Consider the following 18,755-nt stretch of genomic DNA (forward strand, 5'->3'; position numbering starts at 1 on the left):
TATAAATCGATTCAAAGTAGAAAACAGAACATATCATAAAAGAAAAATAATTCATTTTACATACTACACTCATTCATCTGCACTCTCTCACTGCAGTCTGCGCTTTTGAAATTGTTATTGGTCATATCTATTCATCTTTTCAGTCATTTACTTATCTCTAAAGCCATTTTAAGCGGGGTACAAATATAATAGTTTGATGTGTAGTTTTTGGATAGGTCAATACAGCCTAAACGTTTAAGTCTGCATATATGTAGAGAATAATAATAATAATAATAGTAATAATAATAATAATAGTAATAATAATTATAAGAAGAAGAAAAAAAAATTGTGTTAATCTGCATAAAGGAAACTTAGATAAGAATTCCACGCGGAATTAAAGGTTTCAACATTGTTATTTATCATTGCAGTCTCTTTTTCAACGTTGTAACAATATGTTATATATATTTTTTAGCTCCAACAACTGTGGGAATACTCTTTTGCATTCTACATTGATAAAAATACATCTTAAAGTAAATTAAAATTAGATTTTTAGTTTTTGATAAAGGACTTTCATATGTTAAGCCAAAAATCATTTCGTCTGCAGTTAATGACGGGAAAATATTCTTTTTTGTTTTGAAATAGATATCAATGATGTCCTTTACAAAACTACATTGCCAAAACAAATGTTCGATAGTTTCGTTTTCATTTTTACAAAAGGTACAAAGAGGATTATCATTATATTTAATTTTATGTAAATAATACTTAGTGCCAATTATTCTATGAAGAATCCTAATTTGAAACCACTGTATCCTAAAATCTTTTGTTATTTTAAATGGCATTTCATAAATTTCTTTCCATTTACTTTCCTCAAAATGAAGATCAAGCTTTTTCATCCGGTTGCTTTACTTGTTGATTGTGTGTTATTAGTATTCAATAAATTGTAAGTCTGTTTTGATCCTTCATTGTTAATAATTATGTTTTTTAGATAAGGAGGCAATTTTGGTCCACAAGTTTTTTTTACGTCATTCATACCAAAATTAAATTTTGTCATCATTTCATTTATCATTTTTTTAATTCCATGAAAGATTAAAAAGTTTGCATTAAGCCTGAATATATTATTAAAAGAAAAGCACCGTAAGAATCAAACATATCTCCGATATTACGGCTTTAAACCATGAATTAAGAAATATACTTTTATTGCCAATTAGTAATTTATTGTTATAAAACAATGGTAGTTCTGCGAAGGATTCGTTATTTATAGGATACTTATCTATATATGTAGAAAAAGCATTAAAAGTGTCCTTCGAAAAAACGTTTGAAATGCTTTTTGCAATTTTATCTATGTAATGTTTTCCACAGTGAAATAATTTTTGCATATCAAATTCATTTATAATAATGTTTTTCCAACAGGCATCGCTAATCATTCTTTTGAACCAGCTTATCTTTAAAGCCATTATAAAAGCATTTAAGTTTAACATTTTTAAACCTCCCTCTGAATAGTCCTTGACCATAACAGTATTTTTTATTTTAACGTTTCCTTGCCATATAAAATCATAAAACATATTATTAAGTTTATTTATCATGTTCTGAGGTGGTGACGTTAGGGCTATAAATAGATGGTTTAAAATTGAAATTAAAAGCGTTTTGATCTATTGGAGTGAGAATTCTCCTTTTCCAATGATTTATTAAATTTTGAATCTTAATTAATTTATCTTCATAGTTTATATGTATCATTTGTTTCAAATTTACATAAAAAATAATGCCAGCATTTTGAAATTATGTTGGTTCCATGATAATTTCCATCACGTTTTTATACTATTTGATGAGTATTTATTTTTTCCTATCCAAATTACTTTTGTTTTATCAAAGTTTACATTTAGTCCAGATATATGAGCAAATTTCGATAACACATCAAGTGCCTGATTTAAGGAATTGCTTGACCCGTCCAATATTAAAGTTGTATCATCCGCAAATTGAGATAATTTATGTTCTAAATTATTAATCTTTATACCTTTTATTTCTTTACAGTTTCTTATCTTAAGAGAGAGAATTTCAGCACATAAAATAAAGATGTAACAAGAAAGCGGGTCTCCTTGTCTGCAGCCTCTACCTATTGTTACAAAATTTGACAGAAATCCACATTGACTTACAACAGACTGTGCGTCTTTATAAAAAAATATTAAACCATCGTTTAATAGAAATTCCAAAATTAAAATAAGACAATGTTTTTTGAACAAATGACCAGGACAAAGAATCAAAAGCTTTTTCAAAATCTATTAAAAGAAGAAGACCAGGGATATCTTTCCCTTCTGTATAATGCATAATGTCGTATATAAGTCTTGAATTTTCTCCAATATATCTACCCTTAATAAATCCGGTTTGATCTTTGCTAATTAATTTGTTTAAAGTTTTTTTTAATTCTATTTGCAATGACTCCAGAAGCAATTTTATAAACTGTATTTAAAAGAGTTATGGGTCTCCAATTTTTTAAAAATTCTTTTGGTTAATTGTCTTTAGGAATACATGTAATTATTCCCTGTGTTTGAGTTATGGAAAGTTTGCCTGATTCATATGCGTTATTAATAGCTCTAACGACAAAAAACTTTGTAAAAATCTGCGCTGAAACCCGAAGATCCTGGACTTTTATTATTTTTCATGTTATGTAAAACTAAAGTTGCTTCATGATAGTTTATTTGACCTTCTAAAGCATTTGACTCTGTTGGACTTAAAACATGTGCTTCTATGTTTGAAATAAAATTATCAAAAGAATCGTCGTTTTCATTGTGTATTTTTGCCATAAATATGTTTTGATTTCTTTTATGTTAATGAGCCCCTCACTAAAACAATTTTTGAATGATATATAAATGTTTAATCAAATGAAATTTCATATCATCTTGTAAAAACTTTTGTTGCCTCTTAATTGTTCAAATTTTTCAATTAACAGTTAAGGGGAATCATTTTTAAAACTATAATTGGCAATAACTTTACACTACGGTCTTTAAATTTCTTATTATAAATATTTTGACTGAAAGCAGAATTTCATAACTCTGCCAGGTATCATTGTTTTTCTAACAATTATGTAAAGTCAATATAAAAGTAAAAACAACACATTTCTTAAACAACTCAAAAGATATCCACCAAAGGTTTAGCAATGTACTGTTTTTAATTTTTAAGATTGTTTAAAAGTTGTGTTATGAATATTTTGCTTCATTCCCTTTGCTTTCTGTAGGCACTAAGACTGTATCAAATCTTTTTTCATGTGACCCCAGGTCTCATGAACAAACAACAAAAAAATGGAAGGACCATTTTAATATAACACACAAAAAGGACAATATGACTCATACTGCATAGCAGAATGCAAAAAAAAACCACCAACAACAACAACAAACAAACCAAAACAAACAACAACAACATCAACATAGAGCTGGTGAAGCTTTTGTGAATGTAAATAAGTTAAGAAACTATGTTCAAGAGATCTATCAGATAGAATCAGGTGATAAAAATATTCCAAACAGCGATAAATCAAATTATTACAAACTCAAACGATAGTCATAATATTATCTTGTGCTAAATAAACAAGATAATTGTCAAAAAGACAAGTCATCAAAATCAAAATGGTATTAAATGATGCAGAAGTAGAAGAAGATGATGATGATAAAAACTGGCTAAATGTATAGCAGCAATTTAAAAATATTAAAGCAGAAATAATGGAATAACTAAACCTTCTTTGAACGATGGGCAGACCAAATTGTAAAATAGAGAAAATAAGAATCCCTAAAGAAAGCCCAAAACGGCAAAATTTAATATGTTGCGGGCCCGGTTTGATTGAGCAAGTTTTCGTGAGAAGCTGAAGAAGAATATAGTGAAATACTTATTAGGAAATCCGTTTAGTTGTTGTTATGAACTCAAGATACATTTGTGATATATGATATATGGTTTGCATTTTTGCATTAACCCATTACTGCATGAGCATTTTGTGAAAAATGGCTGTTTTCATTGAAAAGTCTCCCGTTACAAGTTCAAATTGGTATAAAACTATAAAAACTGCTTCAATACTAATCAAACTTGGCACAAACATTGACTGGACCATTGCCCTTGTAACAACATGCTCAGTCTTAAATTTCATGTTTCCATGGCAACGAGGGGACATCTCAAAATTGCCAAAAATCACTATTTTGCGTTGATTTTTTCCATCAAAATTGATTTCAAAGTGCTGCAACTTCTCAATGGATTGAAATAGAGTCAAAGGCTTTTCAGCGTTCGTTACACGTTACCTTATGATCGACCTGGGGTCATTTTTTAGCCTCTCACAAGTCCAAAATTTTCTTGGAAATGAAGGGGGCACATCCCACTTCTGGCAACCCCCTAATGTATCTTTTGGATAAGGAACAGCGCCGAAAAAGTGGTCACTTTTTAAAACAACATTTCTCAAACAAAAACAAGTGTTGGTGGCCTAAATAAGACAATTTTTCACCATTTGAGACAACAAAAAGGCGGGGGGAGGCGTTAAAAGGCGCGTTTATCGGGTAATGGGTTAACTTATTACAGATCAGACAGGTAGACACTGTTTCTTATGCTTGCTTAAATGCTTAAATGAGATCATTTAGTGTTATCTTGTTCTTTTTTGCCATTGTCTTAACTTATTGACATATGCTAACAGACATTTAATGTAGGAAAGTCAAATTTTAAGGCACATATCTGATAATTTCAATTGGTGAGTTGTGGTCTTGTATCAGGGTAGATGAATTGTTTTGTCCTCTTTAAAAAAATTATCATTCCTGTTTCCTGGTGAAAGTGCTAGATTGCAAAACTGAGACGACAATTTTGTAACAACGATTGCATACCTTCTGTTCTGTTCCAGCTTTTACAAGCTCGCCTGAGCATTAGCTCAAGCTGAAAATAATGATTCACTTTTATACATGACAATATTTGCCTTGGATAATAGAACAATGTTTGGGTTCATATGGTCAAAAATAAACCTGTAATTACATATTTGTTTTACAGTTTTACCAATGATAATATTGCTCGTCTCGATCTCTACTCTTTATGAAAGCTGTTTCAATTGTATTGTCAATCATAATTTCAGTTGCATGTCTAATTTGGTTGACCTCGAATAGAATATCATTATATACAGTGTATATAAAATTGACTCTGCAATTTTCAACTAAATGCATTTGTTTTGATCTTCTTCTACCTTTTCTAGATTTGTAAGTACCATTCATAAAGGTTTAATATTAATAATAGACCAACATTGTACTGTTTTGAGTTCAAGGCAGTGTTGCTTAAAAACTCACATTTTTTATAGTTTATTTAAATTTAATATAGAGCATTAACTCAAAAGTTTATTCATTGGTTAATCTAACAATATTTTGAGCATGGTTGAATTTTATTTTAAAACCTTTGTAATAAACGACAACAAAAACAACAAAATAAACTCCACAACACAGTTACTTTTATCATCATTTTATTCATTTTTATGGACAGAAATCATATTGCAATGGAATTTTTGGCACTTTATCGTATATTGATGAGACTGCAATTTTTAATTTAGTTAGTTCAATAGTTATTAACTCCAATTCACTGTGAGAAATTCAATTGACTATCTTTCCTTATGTTCTTGAAAGACCGCATTTTGTAACAAAGCAGTCCCGAAGTGTCTTACGACATGGCCTTCCTTCACAAGTTTCTGGCATGTCAAAGAAACCCTTTTTGCAGGCACGTGCGCACACGTTGTAGGCACCCAAACACTTAGATTTACACTTAACTGACCTACGACTGCCCTCTGACGTCATCAACATGACGGATATTAATAGAAAGGAAATAAGTATATAAGCCCTCATCCTGGAAAAAAACAATACAAAACTTCATACATCATTATTGTAGAAGCTAATGTATTTCTGTGATAACACAAAACAGGTCAAATAACACAGTTTGAAATGTTGCTCCTGTAAGGATAAGAATCTTAGTTAAGTAAAAATATACTTTGAATCATTTAATAAATGGCACTGAGTAAAGCAGCAAAAGACAATAACAAAAACACATGCACACGCACCCGTGCAAACAAACAAAAAACACCAAGAACAAAGCAAATTCGATAAGATTCAGGAAACAACGTATGAGAAACTTGTTATGAGATAATAACAGCCTACTTTATTACATTGCATAATTCATTGTATCTCATAAGCTGACTATATACATGTATAACACTATATCTTTTATAATGACCAACAGTCAAAACATGGTTTAGCTGTATTGTCAATAAGTAAAGTTTCGGAACCTATAACAGAACATTAAATTTAAGAATAAACATTAAAAAAAACTTTTGAGAAATAAAACAAAAACATTTTATGGGCTCAACGAGCATTTCAACATCACACAATAAACAAACATGATTTAAATATGATAATTTAATAATAAAACACTGATTCAAATATTTCCAGTCTAAACATCTAGTTTCCTTTCTGTCATGCCCTTCCCATTATTTCTCATGTTTGCTTAACTGATGATAGATAAATCAGATTTTTTTCTCATAAAAATATCATTTTTTATATTAAACAACTTAACTGTTATAAAAAGTTTTGACAAAATTTAGAAATAAAATGATACCGAAAACCTTGTTTAATTCGGTAAGTACCACAGATAAGTCCAATTAAAGTCACAAGTCTACGAAATGGCTGTCTCTATCTTTTAATGTGAAAATGACTTAACCGTTCTCTTATTTATACTGTTTTGGAGTTACGCACAACAAAAACAACAAAATGAGAAATAACTTTAATACGTGATTACATCCGTTTGAACTATGAATAACTTAATTTTTTCTTTATGTTAAGTAAGGATGTGGATATTTTTCTTGGATTTGAACTACATGTATACATTTCGAAAAATAAAAGTCCTGCACATGTATAATACGTAAACAAACGCGGACGATGTAAACTTTTGAAGTACATGTAAATAAAATACATATACACTAATGGATGCATGATTGTCAAATTAAACATAAAGGTTTTTCCCCATTAATTATTCATAATATATTTTTTTTAAACAAACAAACTGTTCTTGTCAGGTTGTTGTTGTTGATTTTAAAGTCATATCTTCAAAAGATGATGGACACGAGTGGCTTGTTAAAACCAGGAACTTCAGCATTTTTAAGAAAATATATATTTATACAAAATTAATATAGTGGGATTTTTACGAGAGACATTTATTTATGTGTATTTTTACTGTATGGTTGTTGCATATGTTGCGTTAAAAGTACATCCTTCAGATGTACCAGTGGTATAAAATCGAGTGAAGATTACAGTTTAAGTGAAACAAACTTGTGTATTACAAAAGTGCTTAGTACAAACATTTTCTTTTCATGTTTAATTGCACATTCAATTGTGCACTATTTCATAGGTTTTTTGTTTTTGTTTTTTGTTGTCATTGTTGCTTTTGTTAAGCAAGAACTATTTTTTTGGTTTAAGCTTTCATTTTGTGTAAATATTCCCAAAGAAGATATCATGGTAATACCATTTTCAAACAAATGATAGGAATTCGTTGTATGTGTAATAATATTAATTGTGCAGCCCTGGTCGCTGATTTTTTTATTGCTATGAAAGAGACTTCATGTTGAGACCCTCTTCAGATGAACACCATATTCTGTCCACATTTCTAGTGTCCATTTGGTCATTCCCAAATACATGTTATGCTCTGTTGCAAATGCTTTTTTGATCAGGAATTAAGGTTGTCGTTTGACACAGACAAGATTCCTATAGACAACAAAGGGAATGAAGCAAAATATTCATGACACAACATTTAAACAATCTCAAAAAGTAAAACAGTACATTTTTAAACCACAACAAATTCTGGAATAACGAAAAAAGATAGCCAGAAAAGGTTTGTAACAACGACTGTATTCCAGCTTTCACAAACTCACATGAGCAATAGCTCAAGTTAAAATAATGTTTTACTTTTATATATGACAATATTTGCCTTAGATAAAACAATAAAGTATATGTTCATGTACTCTCCTGCGCATCGATCGAATGTTCCACTATCGCTCACTTTGAACGTGAGTGTATTCAGTGAGCTGCGAAGGGAGCGTAGGGTTCATGTGGTCAAAAATGTTATAGTTTTATCAACGATAATATTGCTCGTCTCGATCTCTACTCTTTATTCCGGAAAAATTTGAAACCTGTTTCCATTGTATTGTCAATCATGCTTATAGTTGCATGTCTAATTTGACTGTACTCCAATAGTATATCATTATAAATCGAGTCTGCAATTTTCAACTAAATGCATTTGTTTTGATCTTCTCCTAACTGTTCTAGATTTGTTAGCACCTTGCATTTATTTTTCTATTATTGCTGATTCACAATAATTCACCAACATTGTAATGTTTGGAGTTCAATGCCGGGTTGCTGAAAAACACACGGCTTTAATAATAAATTGATCAAAATATAATAGAGCATTAGCTTGAAGTGAGTCAAAAATTTATTCATTGGTTAATCTAACAATATTTTGAGTATGGTTGAATTTTATTCTAAAACCTTTGTAATAAACAACAACAAAAACAACAAGAAACTCCACAACACAGTTACTTTTTTCATCATTTTATTCACATTTTTTTAGACAGAAATCATATGGCAATGGAATTGTTGGCACTTTATTAAATACTGACGAGAATGTAATTGTTAATTTTGTCAATAAAATAGTTATCAAAGAACTCCAATTCACTGTAACAAATTCAATTGACTATCTTTCCTATTGTTCTGAAAAACCGCATTTTGTAACAAAGCAGTCCCGAAGTGTGTTACGGCACGGCCTTCCTTCACAAGTTTCTGGCATGTCAAAGAAACCATTTTTGCAGGCACCTGCGCACACGTTGTAGACATCCATACACTCAGCTCTGCACTTAACTGACACCCGATTGCCTTCTGACGTCATCAACATGGCGGATAATAACACAAAGGAAATAAGTATATAAGCCTTCATCCTGAAAAAAAAAACAATTTAAAAACATTCATATATCATCAAGGTAACAACACAAAACAAGTTAAATAACCCAGGTTGCAAACTTAAGTAGAAATATTCTTTTCAATGATAACTAAATGACACTGACTAAAAAAATGTATAAATAAATGTATAAATAATGAGTAACTTGTATACAGAGACGTATATACATTTATTATATACTTACAAATGAAATATTGAGAAATATTGATGAAATAAATTAAATGCGTATTTTCATTTTCCGTATTTTCACTGTAAAAATTTATTTTTCATTGCAGTGAAACATATTTTCTGTATTTTCACTGGTGTCTTGCCGGACTACTTTCTTTTAAATTCTGCCAGTGCGGGAAAGTCTTTCAAATTTTAATGTCAAAAAATAGAAACATTTATATAATTAACAGAAAATTCAAGTTTTTTCTATAAATACATGATTAATTTTCATTTTGTGGCATGAAAATTACCATATTTCACTCGTGGCTACCGCCACTCATGAACTATTTATTTTCATAACACTCGATGAAAATAAATCATGTATTTATAGACAAAACTTGAATATCCTCTATGTATAACACTATATATCTTGATAATTATATTTCTTTATTTACATGTATAATTATATTAATGTAACAAATATTGAATAAACACAGAATTGATAAATAATATAAATAAGGTAAATAATTATTTAACATAGAAACAATATATACATATGAGGAAGCAAACGAAAATTTTGAAATATTGTATTCAGCAATATATCCTCTTGCTTAAGATTCTTATCGAAACGAAACAAAAGTATCTTTGGAGGATATACAATATAGATGTGCCTGTAACAATGGTTAATGTAACAAATATTGAATAAACACACAATTGATAAATAATATAAATAAGGTAAATAATCATTTAACATAGAAACAATATTTTTGATATCAAACAACTTAACTGCCATCAAAAAATGATTAAAAACTTTAAAAATAAAACAATGTATATCAAAAACACGAAACACCTACCTTGTTTAATTCGATTACCAAAAAATGTCCAAGTAAAGTAATGGCTGTCTCTATCTTTTAATGTGAAAATGACTTAAACGTTCTCCTATTTATACTGTTTTGGAGTTACGCACAACAAAAAACAACAAAATGAGAAATAACTTTAATAAGTGATTACATCCGTTTGAACTCTGAACAACTTATTTTTTTCTTTATAGTGTGTTAAGGAGCGACAAAATCTAAGGTTGAGTAAGGATGTTGTTCTTGTTGTTGGATATTTTTTCTTGGATTTGAACTACATGTACATGTATTCATTTCAAAATATTAAAGTCCTCCACGTGTATAATATGTAAACAAATGCAGACGATGTAAACTTTTGAAGTAAATAAAATACATGTACACTAATAAATGCGTGCTTGTCAAATTAAACGTAAATGTTTTCTCCATTAATCATTTATTATATAAATAACTATTTAAAACAAACTGTTCTTTCAGGTTGTTGTTTGTAAAGACATATCTTCAAAAGATGATGGACATGAGTGACTTGTTAAAATCCGGAACTTCAGCATTATTTTTTAAATATTTATACAAAATTAATATAGTGCTGTTTTTACGAGATTTGTATTTTTACTGTATGATTGTTACATACACGTTCTCTTGCGCACTGTTTCATTGGGTTTTTTTGTCATTGTTGTTTTTGTTGTTGATAAGCAAGAACTATTTTTTCGGTTTAAGTTTACATATCAATAAATATTCCCGAAGAAGATGTGAAATAAAAGTAGTGACATCATGTTATAATTACATGTATGATGTAGTCTTTCACAATTAAAATTCGCGCATTGAATCACAATTCCACACACACACATTAGAACTCTCTACATAGATGATGACTGGCGATTTGTGAATGAAAATTGAAAAATTTATTTGTTGATAATCGGTCATTTGATCTATTGACAAGTAAAACGGTGGCAGGATGAGTTTTGTTGCGAGATGAGGAATCGCACGATACATTATAATCACGTGAAACGTCTAGTATCTTATTGCTTGCAGGTTTGACCGCTCCTTTTAGTAATTAACACGTGGTTTGCCGCGATTTCAGGCATTGTAGAATGCCTGCAAATGACGGCTGTTGCCTCGGCTTAAATTAATAAACAATTAAAATATATGCAGTAAATTGTGTATATAAGAATAGGCCTTTAATTACAGAAAAGGGCATTACATGTGAAGAATTACTTTGGGTTTTCCACATGTTGACAATACCGAGAAATCAATTTATTGTTTGGGAAACAAAACGTCCATGGATGCTTTTTTACATAAATAAGTTAAAAAATATCAGTATTCAGGAATGCTGTGAATTAAGAATATTGTTGTAGAACTTTCGGGCCATTTCTTGAAAGGTGTATTTGGGTATTTCGTGTCGCCGTATCAGCGGATGTCAAATGCTGTGTGGTGATGGTAAAACTTTAAAGGTCGTCCAATTTCTTTATCTCAGTGTAAAATTTGCTGCATATATATACTCAACATCACTAATTCCGCGTCATCACTTATTTCACGGTAATGGCATATTTTCATGTGACCAGTGTTAAAATTGGTCAGAATTGACATATTTTATTCATACATCTATTCAACAAAGTCTTTGTGGAAAATATCTTAAATCTCTAGATTTTTTACGTAAAACAGAACATTTTACAAATTTCTGCAAAAAGCAACAATAGTCCATTAAATTTGTGCGTATGTCTAAAACAATCATCATTTTCTAAATGTCCTTCTTTGTTGAAAAAATAAATTTTGAGTTGCAACGTAAGGATAATTTTAATATTTAAAATCAAGCAAAATAACATGTAGAAATTTTAACTGAAATATGAAAAAACTGAAATGCACCGTTACCTCGATTTAAATGACTTACTGTTTTCAAAATGGCGGACATATGGTCTACGTTTGGTCCATTAAAATTGACATTGACTGAAAATAGTGTTGTTTCCTTGTGTCATACAGCAGGAAATACCTATATGTTATAGCTTATGACAATTTTTGTACCATAAGTTCTTTCTGGTTTCAAAGCGTTAAATACCGTGAAGTAAGAGGAGCACAGTATAGTATGTTTGGTCGTCTAGAATCAGTGATCCTAATACCGATACAAATATCAATTGATAATGATTGAATATTGCTTCAGGTGGTGCTAGCGGGCATGGAAGATAATGCAATTTTTCTTGTCTCTCTCATAAACAGCATCCACCAAACCGTGAAGTCGAGTACTATATCGTTGATAATAAATTTTACATAAATACCTACATGTATTTAGATCTATATAAAGGGATCACCCCTTCACAAAATTAAAACTCAAAACAAACAAATGTTACATTATTATTTCATTTTATTACAAAAATATGAAACATCTGTATGTAGAATGTGACAATGACAATGTGTAATGTTTGCATGCGATACAATATTCAATATCTTATATATACATGTAAATTCATTTAATAAATGCATTTATTCTCCAATTAAAAAAAATTGCACATGCTAAATTTGTAAGTTGTAAGGCGCCATTTACTATACATGTATAATAAAATACCTGATAGCAATATTAGTGAGTTGTATAATTTGACTCATTACTTCTTTATATAATAACAAGACGTTATTCATAAATGTTGACTAAAATTTTTTGACTTTGACTTTGATTGAAGCCTTCTGAAAGATGGTTTTATAACTGTCTTATAACTGTATAACTCTTATAAATATATACCTTATTAACACATCATATACAAGAAATAAGATACATAACTAGTAGACTTCGTATTTAATAATATTTTAGTTTAAGAGTACAGCATTTCATTGTTTAAAAAAAACTTAACAATATTATTCTAAAATTAATTATTAAACATATGACAATTCATTTTTACAGACATAATTAAAATCCCTACAGCTTTGGTAAATGCAATACAAGTAAATTTCATTATCTTAAATAAATATACAAAAACAAAAAAGTATAAGTTTGCACTGCCTTTCCTTGTTGATCTTGTTTATCATATTTTGCACTTTCCAGTCAATTTTGTATACATATATTAACATAAAAAAACCCACATTGACTTATATTATTTTTATGACTCATACCTAGAAAGGAGACACTTGAAGTACTTGAAAACTTGAAACAGAAAATGATGATCAACTATAAAATGTACTAGGTCTTCCCCAGGAGAACATACTCACTCAAGAATGCATCAAAAAACATTTTTATCTTTAGGTTGCTATTTCCTGCACTTATATACAATCTGCCCATGAATAAGTAAAAAAACAATTTTGACAAGGCTATTAACTGCACTAAGAGAACAATAATTACAGGGCCAGCTGCAGCATACAGAAATGATGATATATTAACACTCAAGTAGGTACACGTTACTGTTATACCTATGTGCAATGTCTTCCAAGAACAAAAAAAAATAGATTTATTTATCTAGTATTTTCTTTGTTAGTTTTAAAATCCTAGTTTGCTTTTTAAGTTTGTTTTTTTATATCTGCACTTAATCACGGACCTTTATTGACAATTAAGGTCCGTGACTTAATATACATATTTAATAATATAAACAACATTTTAAATCAAACATCTAACATATTAAAAATGCATTTATATTTATATTACAACAGTGACTAGACTTCAGCATGATGGGAGGCAACTCTTGCAGGCTTATTGCCAATGTAAAAGTGATGATCTCCCTTTTTAATTTCTACACACACAAATTAAAGGGAGAGAAATGCTACAACATTGTTAACTGAAAAAATAAACAGGTATTATTCCATTTTGATTCAAAACTAACAACAGACTTCACTAAAACCAAAAAGAAGGAAACAATAGTTAACTTAATTTTGAATTTAATTTTAAATATTAACATATTTTGCTTCAAGTTTGTCCGTCCTTATATCTGATTATTCATTTCAAGCCATGATTTTTTTTGAAAAATTTGAGCACAAAGAACAAAAATAAGAAAGATTTTGTGTCTGTAACATATTTTAATTTTCTTTGACAATGAAGTGAAAAGTTCTAGTTTAATTTTTAACAGCATCAAAAAAAAGAAGGAAATAATTAAATTTTAATGAAACAATTAAATTTTAATCAGGAAACTTGAAGAAAACCATTTATTAAAGATAAATGATTTCATTTCTGTCAAAACTATTTTGCAGTTTTCCAATGATAATTAAAGTACAACAAAGAAAGAAGAACAGTTAATAACATAAGAGCACAATTTTAAAACTGATTGCAAGGAAGTTTAATATCAATTTCATCATAATTATATAATGTATATATATCTATTGTCATTTTCTGTGAACAGAAATGAATCAGAATGAATCGAAATTTAAAAAGTTCTATATATATTCACTTATAATGCAGTTCTCTTATAAGAAAGGGGGTCTATCAAACTTAAAAAAAAGTTCTATACATTTCATAAAAAATGTAATGGTAATATTTTCCTTTGACCAGTTTTTTTCTGTGGATTTTTTGAATTTTTTTGGATTGACTTATTACAAGGTGTGTATTATAACCTTCTCAATAAAAAAAAACCCTCCTCTTATAAGCATCAAAATATTTTCATTTGTGATTCATAATAAAATAAGAACTGTTCATTACCTCTCAAACAAAAGTTAAAATTAATATTTTTCAGAAAAAAAAAATAAGCTCATAAATTAAAACTAATATCAAAATGCAAAATAGTAAACCTGAGAAAAAGAGTGAGGGTTGTGATTAAAGTGGAGTCTTAAAAAACTTATTCATTATTTTTTACACCCTAAACCTGGATTACAAAAAAAATAATATCAAAATAAAAGGCAAGAACCAACGTGACTTAGAAATAACTGCAGATTTTATTGCTATTGTGTCTTAACCTTTATGATGTTGATGCTGTTGAATTTAGGAACGGTTTTGATCAACTTTAATTTTCGGATCAGTCCAGATCATTTGTAGGGATATCATTATGAAACTTTGAAAAGTTGGTCAGCAAAACTGTATAGAGCCTGGTTAGACTGTACAAACAAGTGTAAGCATGCATTTACCACATGTATGAAGTCAAACGAGCCTGTACATCCGCATACTTTATTGCCAGTTGTCAGCTCGATTTTAGTTGTTGTTTTTTTGTTGTCATTTTATCCAAACAATTAATAACTTTTAACAGACTTTTCCAAATTAAAGTGCATTATACAAATTTGGATGGGATCATTATGATTATCTGGCTAAAAAGTTGTAATATTTTACTGTTCAAAATTTTATGAGTTACTGCCGTTTGACACCAAAGTTTAGTACATGATACATGATATCATCATATAACTCACCTGATATAGCTCGGCACTTTCTTTACTGACTACATGCACAGCACTTTTTTACAACATCATTTTTACATAACCCATGTATTAAGAAACATTCTATAACACACTATACATACAAGTGTCAAACAAATGACACTTAATTTTAAGGTGAAACATCCATTATAAGCTGGTTGAAATTTTAAATATTTTTGTGGTTTATTATAAACCATATTTGTCACATGAATTTTCATCAGACAATCTCAGTGTATACACAGCTGCTGCAACTTTTATTTAAATCATAAAAAATTCAAGGAAATCACATGATAAGAACTAAGTTATACAGACTTTTGTCAGAATGCTATGGCCAGATCATTTATATCTGTCACAAAGCAGCATAGATTACGGTATATATAAACTTAAAACCTATGAAACATAATTATAACCATTTCTACTTGGTCATATAACAAGTCATAATTTTTTATATAACCAATATCATTATATAAGTCAAATGATATGGTCAAAATTTAAAGCCAGATAAGACAAAAAAGATAAACATATGAAAACATCACTCAAATTTAGACATACTATTTATGGATATAACACCTTAACTAGGATTTCTATGTAATACTGTAATACGTGGTAGCAAAATGTTTTTCAATTTAAATTCAATATTTTACAATGTGCTTCCCTAAAGCTGCATGAATATCATAGTTTTTTTTTAATAATCTCAGTTATTAAAGTCTTTCTTTCTTCTCGACTGATTCACCGGTAAAATACAACAGTAGATGTACTTATAGTGGACATTTTGGCAGTTAATTCTAGTTTATTTTTATGTTTTTCACATTTTCTGACCATCTCTGTCATACTAGTCACATCTACATTAAAAATTTCACATTTTCTCACTTTCACATTTTCTGTGAAGCATAACATTGTCTGTGAAACATCACATTTGCTATGAAGCATCACCTTTATGTGAAACATCATATTTTCTGTGAAGCATAGCACTAATATTGTGACGTGTCACATTTTCTATGAAACAACACATTTTCTGTGATGCATCACATTTTTCAGCCTCTTGTCAAAAAATAGCAACATTCTTCACATAACCATGTTTCACAAAGTCATATTTTTGTGTTTTATTGTAAGGATATTAATGATTTATCACAAACTTCACACATAAGATGCCGAGTCCCAGTCACTGGTATGGTCCCCCACACTGTCTAAAGTTCTGTTAAAAGTGTGTTCATTTGGATAAAACATGGCCGCTCGACTACTTGGCCTAGGCGTGGAATTTGCAAGACTAGCACGACTTTCAGGCCGATAAGGCGTATCATCCGATAAAGGACTAGCTGGAGAATGAACGCGATTGTCTTCAAAGTTTATGTCACATGCTTTACGCTGTAGACTGCCTTGACGTCGGAATTCTGGTGCGACGTAGTGACGGGTTTGGAATTTGCCTGGTACCACCCCGTGCACTCTATTCTTTAAATCTAAAAAGAAAAAAATAATATAGTTTTCAAAATTAGATTTACAAATTACAAAGATATTAAAATAAAACAGATTTACAAATTACAAAGATATTAAAATAAAACAAAGACCAAAATTTTGTAAAATGAAATGCATTTTTGTAATAATGAAGTATATAAGCAAATAATTAAGCAAAGCTTCTAGTAACTTTAACAACTTAAAAAATTTTTTTTTTCATTTGCTTGTTTTTTTTTTATCATCTGCTTATACTGTTAATATTGTTTAAAATTCTATAATGATTTTAATGTCTTTCACAGCTAACAATGTGACATGGCCAATGGATCCATGTTAAAAAAAAATCACTTCATAACAAAATTGAAAAATTAGAAATAAAAGAATGACGGAACAATCATGAAAATGTTTGGCAAAATAATTAGGGAATGTAATATATCTGGTTGAATGCATCGAATCCTTTTATCAGAAAATTCTAAATCACTGCGTCAAAAAAAATGGAAACTGACTACAAATTTGCCACTAATTTCAACAAATCAATTAAATCCAATCCTGACATCCCATAGAAATCACGAAACTCTCTATGTATCTAATCTTTCAGTATCAATCATTTATATGCCAAATTGTGATCATCTAAAAGAAGAAAAAAACATGCTAATTTTCCACAGGGCTATAATGTTTGGTTTGCATGTTCCGTATCAAAACTTTTTACTAAAATTTCTTTTTTCTCTCCGAAATATGATGATCGATTGTAATCAGAATCATTAAAAGCAATATCTTTGCTTATAGGACTTTGCTTTTAAAGAATTATAAGGTAAAAAATACTTTTGTTTGTTAGGGCTGTTCAAGTAACAGCAACATTATTAAGGTAAAATGGCAACTGGGGGGTGGAGGAAGACGTCAGGACTGCCCCCCCCCCCTGCAGCAGCTGTAGAATCAATGACTTTCTGAAAGCTACCAGGATAGCTTAGTCACATGACGCAATCTATATAAGGACTTTGATATCAAAATGTATAAAGTTCAGTAGCCAACAGTAGTGGGGCTGGTCAAATTGCCTCGATACGCAGGCTTGCCTGGTTCTGTACTAGTGACTTTTCTATTGGTTGTGTTTTACATCGTACCAACACTGTAAAAGTCATATGACGACTTTCCAGCATTGCTGGGGAAGGAAGACCTCAGGTGCCCTTTAGTGCATTATTTCAGGCATTAATGGGCATCTGAGTAGAACCACAGATGTTTCATAAGATTGCTGGATAACTTTCTCATATGAAATAATTTAACGCAAAGTCCCTTGCAGGAGGGACAAGTAGTAAGTTGCAGTCAACGACCATAACCGCATGGCCACGTACACCCAACTAGTGACATAGGCAAGATATTTTAATCATTGTCTGTCCCCAAAATTTCATAAGAAATCTTTTATAAAACAGACAGTAACTGAACCAAGATTGTTGTACTATTTCAAGAAGACTGGAAAGCTTCATTTAATACCAAATCAAACACATTAACACGTGAGATTAAAACTGTATTTCATTAACTTATACAGATAAAGAGGGCATTCACTTTTTCTTCATTTTGAGGGAATGTTATAGAAAACATTGATTTATCAAGCAGCAAATCGAAAAATAAAGCTTTTACAAATTACATCAGAACTGTGATGAAACTGGAGTGGTTACTTAATGTCAATTGAAAATTTTGTAAAATTATTATTATTTTTTTTTTTTCTTTGGGTTTAGTTGTAAGTCTCACTGACATGGTTCACATGTCATTATTGCTGTGATTTGGTGGAAGTTTTTTTTTTTATAATGAAATTCCATAACCCTGGCGTTGCTAAATATGTTAAATAGACTTGTCATAACCAGTCATCATTTTATGGACAATTTCAAAATCATTTATTATTATGTACTGACTGAATAGCAAACAGTGCAGACCATGATCAGAGACATCATGGAAGAGCTAATTGAGCGTGGTCTGCACTGTTTGCACAGAAAGAACCTGCTGCTGCTAGCAGGCGAAGGGATTTGTTATTGT

At 29.8% G+C, this 18,755-nt stretch overlaps 1 protein-coding gene and 2 long non-coding RNA genes across 6 annotated transcripts in view; all 3 read right to left on the reverse strand.

Moving 5' to 3' along the window:
• Positions 1-5,426: 5,426 nt before the first annotated feature.
• Positions 5,427-7,607, reverse strand: LOC132749645 (uncharacterized). The gene is made up of 2 exons (XR_009628446.1): positions 6,593-7,607; positions 5,427-5,820 (listed from the first exon to the last, which is right to left on the reverse strand). It is a non-coding gene; the product is annotated as an uncharacterized LOC132749645 (long non-coding RNA).
• A 971-nt stretch (positions 7,608-8,578) lies between these two features.
• On the reverse strand, positions 8,579-10,270 carry LOC132749644 (uncharacterized). Its single transcript, XR_009628445.1, has 2 exons — positions 9,975-10,270; positions 8,579-8,953 (listed from the first exon to the last, which is right to left on the reverse strand). It is a non-coding gene; the product is annotated as an uncharacterized LOC132749644 (long non-coding RNA).
• A 6,106-nt stretch (positions 10,271-16,376) lies between these two features.
• LOC132749646 (protocadherin gamma-A11-like) overlaps positions 16,377-18,755 on the reverse strand; it is a 122,291-nt gene continuing 119,912 nt past the window's right edge. For all 4 annotated transcript variants that reach the window (XM_060739492.1, XM_060739491.1, XM_060739493.1 and 1 more), the window contains one exon: positions 16,377-16,738. In XM_060739492.1, the coding sequence (XP_060595475.1) occupies positions 16,419-16,738 (320 nt within the window). In that variant the 3' untranslated portion in view covers positions 16,377-16,418. The remainder of the gene's footprint in view (positions 16,739-18,755) is intronic.

The sequence above is a fragment of the Ruditapes philippinarum genome, unplaced genomic scaffold (assembly GCF_026571515.1).
Source record: "Ruditapes philippinarum isolate M1 unplaced genomic scaffold, ASM2657151v2 ctg2115_1_1_1_1, whole genome shotgun sequence".
Classification (NCBI taxonomy): domain Eukaryota; kingdom Metazoa; phylum Mollusca; class Bivalvia; order Venerida; family Veneridae; genus Ruditapes; species Ruditapes philippinarum.